Below are 6,865 nucleotides of genomic sequence, written 5' to 3' on the forward strand. Positions count from 1 at the left end.
GAAACAAAGTCACCTACATCTTGGATGCCCTGGGGGTGAGTAAAAAAAACACAAGTTTTCATTTTTGGGTGAACTAACCCTTTAAGCCATAAATACATTCCTTTATATATATATATATATATTTTTTTTTTTTTTTCAATATTGGGTATTATTTTGTTCCTTAGTGTGACCCAATCTGGCCAAGTAGATGTAGCACCCATTATTTTATTTTTTAAAAACATCCTTTTTTTTTACACTTTAAAACTTTGGACAGTTTTGACTTTAAATTATGTTGTAACACCCTTTATTTTACATTTGTTGGATGTGTTTATGCATATTTAACTGTGTGTGTTGTTGATTGTGATAGGCCCAGTACATACTGATCCACACTGCTCTGATTGAGCACAACCAGTTTGGAGAGACAGAGGTCTCACTGTCTGAATTCCACTCAGCGCTCAACACTCTCAGACAGAAAGATGGCAGTGACCCCAGTTTGCTTGAAATGGAGTTCCAGGTTTGTCCTCCCTCTTTGATTTTCAGCTGATTGGTTATTAGGACACTGACATGTCCTGTACTGTGTGTATCTTATTGTTAATGCAGCATGTTTTCCCATTGCTTTCCTTTATAAAGAAACTGCCCAAATTTAAAAAATGGAGAACGTTTAACACGGGAAGCAGCGAGGACAACAAGAAGAAAAACCGCTACTCAGATGTTATCCCATGTCAGTGACCAACACCAACTTTATTAATCTGCAGATCTTGGTTTCAAATGCATGTTACAAAACTATATATAATATACAGACACAAATTTACTTCTTCATTATAAGTTAGCATTAGATGAGTTACCAGTGAGCATTTCTGTTCCAGATGACTTTAACAGAGTCCTGTTTAGACTGGACATTGAGGGCAACCAGACCAGTGATCCAGAGGATGAGGACGAGTATTCATCAGATGAGGAAGAAGAATCTAATGAATACATCAACGCCTCATTCATTGCTGTATAAAACTTGATTCTCTTGAATTCTCTTGAACTCTTGAATTTATATTATCTAATATATCGTTATTTTTTAATACAGTTATTAGAGTGAATGAGAAATTGTTTAATAGATTAGAATATGTAAATATGAATAAAATATGCTTGTTATTGCTTTCCAACAGGGCTACTGGTGTCACAAGAGTCTGATCGCAGCACAGGGGCCTTTACCAAACTCGATGGCAGAGTTCCTGCTCATGCTGTACCAACAACAAACTAAAACACTGGTCATGCTCACAGACTGCCAAGAGGACGGCAATGTACGACCTCCCACAATAACAGAGAGAGAGAGAGAGAGAGATGAATAAACAGACAGACAGAAAGATTGAGGGATAGATAGACATGTAGACAGACAAGCAGTAAAACTAGATAGTAAGACGGATAGGTCGAACAACAAAAAGAGTGACAAAGGGAAAGACTGACAGGTGGAAGGATTGACAGACATAGATAGATAGACAGACAGACAGACAGACAGATAGATAGATAGATAGACAGACAGACAGACAAAGCAATTGACTGATCTCTGCCCAGTTTTTCAGCCCATATTTATTTTTTATTGTTTCAGGATTATTGCTGTCAGTACTGGGGAGATGAAAAGAAAACTTTCGGAGACATGGAAATTGAGGTCAGAAAGACAGAAAGCTTTCCAACGTATGTGAGACGGCATCTGGAAATACAGTCCACAAAGGTAAGCAGAGTCCTTCTCCTCAGCATGAATATCTGTGACGTCATTATCTGCAGACATATGAATCCGTTTTGAATCCTGTAACAGAAGACAGACGTCTTGGAGGTGGATCAGTACCAGTTCCTGAAATGGAAAGGCCGTGGGCTTCCGGAGAACGCTCAGGAGTTAATAGAGATGATAAGGGTCATCAGAGAAAACGGCAATTATGACAACAGCAGAATGAACCGGAACATCCCCATGGTGGTGCACTGCAAGTAAGTCCATCAACACCAGTTTTTTTCCTGATGGACATGGGTGGATGGATTGATGGATTTTAAACTTCCGTAAACTTTCAATTCAGCAATGGATCGTCGCGTACCGGAATCTTCTGTGCCTTATGGAACCTCTTGGACAGCGCATACACAGAGAAGCTGGTGGACGTCTTCCACGTAGTCAAAAACTTACGCAAGGAGAGACAGAGGATTGTGGAAACAATCGTAAGTTCTTGCTTTGTTTATAAAAACAATATACCTTAGTCAGGTTAGATGCTATATTGAATTTAACGCGGGTGAAAACAAGGCTGTGGGGGTTAAATTTGCAGCTTTACAATGGCACACACTGTATAAAGATCCTAGCTCATGTAATTTTTCTCAACCCACAACTTTAAAAACTTTCATCAACTAAAAATTTTGTTGGCTGACAACTCGGTATGTTTTTAATGGTACAATTCATTGAATGACTGAACTTATCCCTCACATCCTCATTTTCATTCCTGTCAAAAATTACATTTGGCGCTACCCTGACTAGGGTTTATAGAAGAGTGGAAAAACGTAATCATCTTGTACTTTCCTTAAAATACTGATCTGTACCATTTTGGAAGAAAAAAAATAGTTTGGGATTTCCATTGTTATTGTAGAGTCTTTTATGACCCTTGGTTATCCTTTTCTATGATTTACACTATATTCATATTTTAGCATGGGCTTATTCAAACTGTATATCTTTGCTAATGTTTGCTAAATGTGACCCTGGAGCACAAAACCAGTCGCTGGGGTATATTTGTAGCAATAGCCAACAATACATTGTATGGGTCAAAATTATCGATTTTTTCTTTTATGCCAAAAATCATTAGGATATTAAGTAAAGATCATGTTCCATGAAGATATTTTGTAAATATCCTACCGTAAATATATCAAAACTTGCTTTTTGATTAGTAACATGCATTGCTAAGTACTTAATTTGGACAACTTCACAGACGATTTTCTCAATATTTAGAAAAAAAATTTTTTTTGCACTCTAAGATTCCATTTTCAAATAGTTGTATCTCAGCCTATCCTAACAAATCATAGATCAATGGAAAGCTTATTTATTCAGCTTTCAGATGACATATAAATCTCAATTTCAATAAATCGACCCTTATGACTGGTTTTGTGGTCCACGGTCACAAATGTGAAATCTTGCACTTAAAGGTGACTTCAAAGATGTTTTAACACAAATTAAGTGTAGTTTGCAAATACATACCACATAGGCCCTACAAGTTCATAAACAATCCATGAACAAATCATATTAGTCTTTTGTTGCACGTTAAAATGCTTAAGTACTTCTAAACTCCTCACAGGAGCAGTACCAGTTCCTCTACACGGCTCTAGAGGGCGCTTTCCCGGTGCAAAACGGCGCCGTCAAGACGCCACCGGCAAACGACACCACGCAGGTCATCAACGAAACCACGGCGCTTCTCGACGAGCCCAACAGCACTTCCGGTGCTGACCAGAAGGAGGCGGAAGAGAGCAAAGCCGCAGAGAGCAGCGAGCAGGAAGCCAAGGAGAGCAGCACTGCTGAGGCTCCACCAGCAGAGGGAGAGAAACCCAGCACCACCAACGGCCCTGCCGCCACCGTAGAGCTTTAAGCATTTTGGGGGCTAAAATAGTTTCGCTAATTTGACACCAAGTGTCAAGGAGTGATTTTTTTTTTTAATGCTTTTGATTTCTTGTTTTACATTTGAGTTTCATTGTACATTAAATGTTAGATCCGAGTTTTTTGTGGAGAATTCGGGTTAGGATCTGACTGATCCATTAAAACGTACGTTTCTGCCTCAGGTTTCGGTTTGGATTTTCTGTATAGGCTAATGACGCTGTTTGTGTGAAATCTGTGCATACTGATATTGTTTATTCACATGTGTAAAGGATTTGCTTTATGATTTGATTTTTAGGCTATCAAATTGCGTTTTGAATGTATTGTAATATAAGACCTTACAGACGATATTTTCTGTTGTTTTTTTATTATTTGTATTTTTTTTTTTTTTTTTTAGTTTGGAAACTGTATCAAAGCACAGCCTTATTGCATCTAAATTATAGTGCCTGAAATGTTTGATGGAAGTGAGTGTTTTTATGTTCGAGAACAACCAAAAAAAGGGCAAAGATGACTTTGCACTACAGGGCTGTCATCAAACTGTCTTTCATTTCACAGTTTTTCCCCCCGATTCGCTTATACATATTTGATTTTAAGCAGATGTAACATAACAAAAAAAGAATAAAGGATAGCTTGAACAATACAGCTGTTGTGTTTTACCTCGCTATAAGCTTCAAACAGGTGAAATAAACACGAGCAAAAGCGTGTCACTCGTCCTGATCCAGGTCAGACCCTCTTTATGGTTTTGTTAACCCGTTTGTGTCCTCGTCAGGTGCATGAACCTGGCCTAGAAAATGTCAATAATGTAAAACCAGAAGAATATGCCTATAACGTAACGAGCATTTGTAACGCAAACATTAGCCACAAGATGGCGCATGCTAACAAAGAAGTAAACACACAGACACGTCCATCAAGCCAGTGTGCTTTTGGTATGAATAATATCAAATTTGAATTACCAAAATATGTTTGTGATGATAGACTGATATAAAGAAAATATGTCAGTTATTTTCACTATAGAGGTATATAGGCTATAGGCGAATAAAAATATATAATTATGCATATAATTTGTGAATGCAGAAATGCAAGTGTATTTATTATATTTATTTATTAAAAAATATTGAATACGATTAAAACAATTTTAATTACCTAAAAAATCATTAAAAATGTCAGGAGATAAAAAATATATATGTCAGAAGTTGTTTTATTGACTGAAATTATGGTTTGTTGGCTGAGGTCTCCAAAAAACTATTTGTCTCACTTCATTTAATTTTCCCCTTTAAGTCAGTAAAAGAAAATGGGGCATCGGTGGCCCTGCAGTGATTCAGGAGAGAGAAATATTTGTCTTCTCATAACACACTGGAATAAATAAATAAATATATTTTTGAAATCATATTATTTTAGGCCCAAATCCAGAGGCCAATTGTGGGTGAATCGTGAAAGGAGAATTTAAAGCTCACTATCTTTCTGTTTTTTATTGCTTAACCGCCATAATTTAAAAAAAATTATACTAGCCTATATATATATATATATATTTTTTTTTTTCGTTTTGTTTTTATAGTTAGGTTTGGAAATAAAAATGTCGATGTATCAGAACGGCACCTTTCACTGAAATTATCTAATTATATCTGCAGCCATTTTGACCTTTTAACCGTAAATGTGTAAATGTTAAAGCTAAGCTTTGAACGTTATATTGGGCATCATGAGGTGAACGCAAGCGGCTTTTACTGTAAGCCACGTCTGTACAGGTCAAAGAGGGAAATTCCCTTTAAATAAATCATCAGTGAATCTGTGGAGCAGCATTTGCATTCAGCTGTCACATGTAACTCCACACAGCCATGCAATTATCATACCATCTTTCATGCAACATTTCTGACGGATGTTTCACTCTTTCAACTTACTGTTGTGTAAAAGTATCAGAATCAGGCCTCCGTTCTCTACTGTATGTTGAATAGGTTATATATGTGAAACTGCCCTTATACACTCTGTAATTAGTGTGTTGCTCTGTGACGGGTTTCGCCTCTAATTGAGCACTTTAAGCTCACACTAAATACAGCAAATTAATTCAGAGATGTTCAAACGTTCACTGCGGTTACTCGCTATGCATGTTAATATGCTATGGCCATGCTGCATATCTGTAACTGGCAGAAAATGCATGAAATATGGGCGCAGGACTTTATATTTACATTTAACGCATTTAGCAGATGCTTTTATCCACAGCCACTTACAAGTTGTTGTTGTTTTTCCGCTTTTATGAGGTATTTAGGGCCAAAAAAACGATTAGTAATAAAATAGTTTTGTTTTAAATGTACTCAAATATTTGTACATTTTTATACAGGACACTACATAAGGAGATTTTGTTTTTGGTCTATAATCTCAAAGTCATTATAACATTTATGTTACATTTTTGTATTTGCTAAACACCTTTATTTTTATTTGTTTATTTTGGATGGGTTGTTTTTTGTTTGTTTTCTTTTGTTTTGTTAGTCTGTAGGTGGATGAAACACAAATATGCACTTTAGAAACAAAAGTTTTGACTGATAAACAAAAAAGTGTAAAGAAAAACATAGCTTATTTTTATGCCACTAACTTGTTCGGGGGAATGTTTCCCAAACATTCCCCCATTTGCTATTGGTCAAAAAAATGTAGCCCCGCCCCTAAAGTCATGCTATTGACAGAAAGCTGCCTTTGAGTTTAACGATGCACATGAACTAGATTTTGTTTTTGATCATTTGTTTGTTTGTTTGTAAATTATTATTATTATTATTATTATTAGTTTTGGCCTTTTATCACTTTTTACATTATTTTAATATTTTTAAACAATAAAACTTTTTGATTTGTTGTTGTTTAATTAAAATAACTCATGTTGCATTATCACAAAATGTTTTATCCCAAACTGAAATTATAAGAACATATTTATGGTTTACATGTACAATATTTGCATGATTTATACAGTAGGTTATACAATAAGATTTAGATTTTAGCATAATAAACAGTGTTTTGAAATTACTACATTAATTATGCTTTTTTAAATGCCAGCAAACCATTTTTTTTCTGTGTTTGTTTTAGGGTAGGCAGTTTTTCAGTTGTTCAGCAGTTTGTTTTGTTTTGTGAGTCTGTGGTTGGATGAAAAACAAACAGCTCACATTCACATTAGAAACAAAAGTTTTGATTGAAAACAAAAAAGTGTAATGATAAACAACTTGTTTTATTGCACTAGTGTAAACAAACCAAATTTCAAATATATTTGTTTTCAAACAAAGATTTCTGTTTCCCAAAAATACCCAC

The 6,865-nt window shown here is 35.5% G+C and overlaps 1 protein-coding gene across 1 annotated transcript in view; it reads left to right on the forward strand.

Annotated features, from left to right (window-relative positions):
* Nucleotides 1-4,231, forward strand: part of LOC107741551 (receptor-type tyrosine-protein phosphatase C-like) — a 36,258-nt gene extending 32,027 nt beyond the window's left edge. The window contains exons 13-20 of the mRNA XM_016554310.1: nucleotides 347-493; nucleotides 610-700; nucleotides 846-976; nucleotides 1,137-1,271; nucleotides 1,577-1,699; nucleotides 1,784-1,950; nucleotides 2,037-2,172; nucleotides 3,291-4,231. Coding sequence (XP_016409796.1) covers nucleotides 347-493; nucleotides 610-700; nucleotides 846-976; nucleotides 1,137-1,271; nucleotides 1,577-1,699; nucleotides 1,784-1,950; nucleotides 2,037-2,172; nucleotides 3,291-3,578 — 1,218 coding nt within the window. The 3' untranslated portion in view covers nucleotides 3,579-4,231. The remainder of the gene's footprint in view (nucleotides 1-346; nucleotides 494-609; nucleotides 701-845; nucleotides 977-1,136; nucleotides 1,272-1,576; nucleotides 1,700-1,783; nucleotides 1,951-2,036; nucleotides 2,173-3,290) is intronic.
* Nucleotides 4,232-6,865: the final 2,634 nt, after the last annotated feature.

The sequence above is a fragment of the Sinocyclocheilus rhinocerous genome, unplaced genomic scaffold (genome assembly GCF_001515625.1).
Source record: "Sinocyclocheilus rhinocerous isolate Xijiao unplaced genomic scaffold, SAMN03320098_v1.1 scaffold556, whole genome shotgun sequence".
NCBI classification, from domain to species: domain Eukaryota; kingdom Metazoa; phylum Chordata; class Actinopteri; order Cypriniformes; family Cyprinidae; genus Sinocyclocheilus; species Sinocyclocheilus rhinocerous.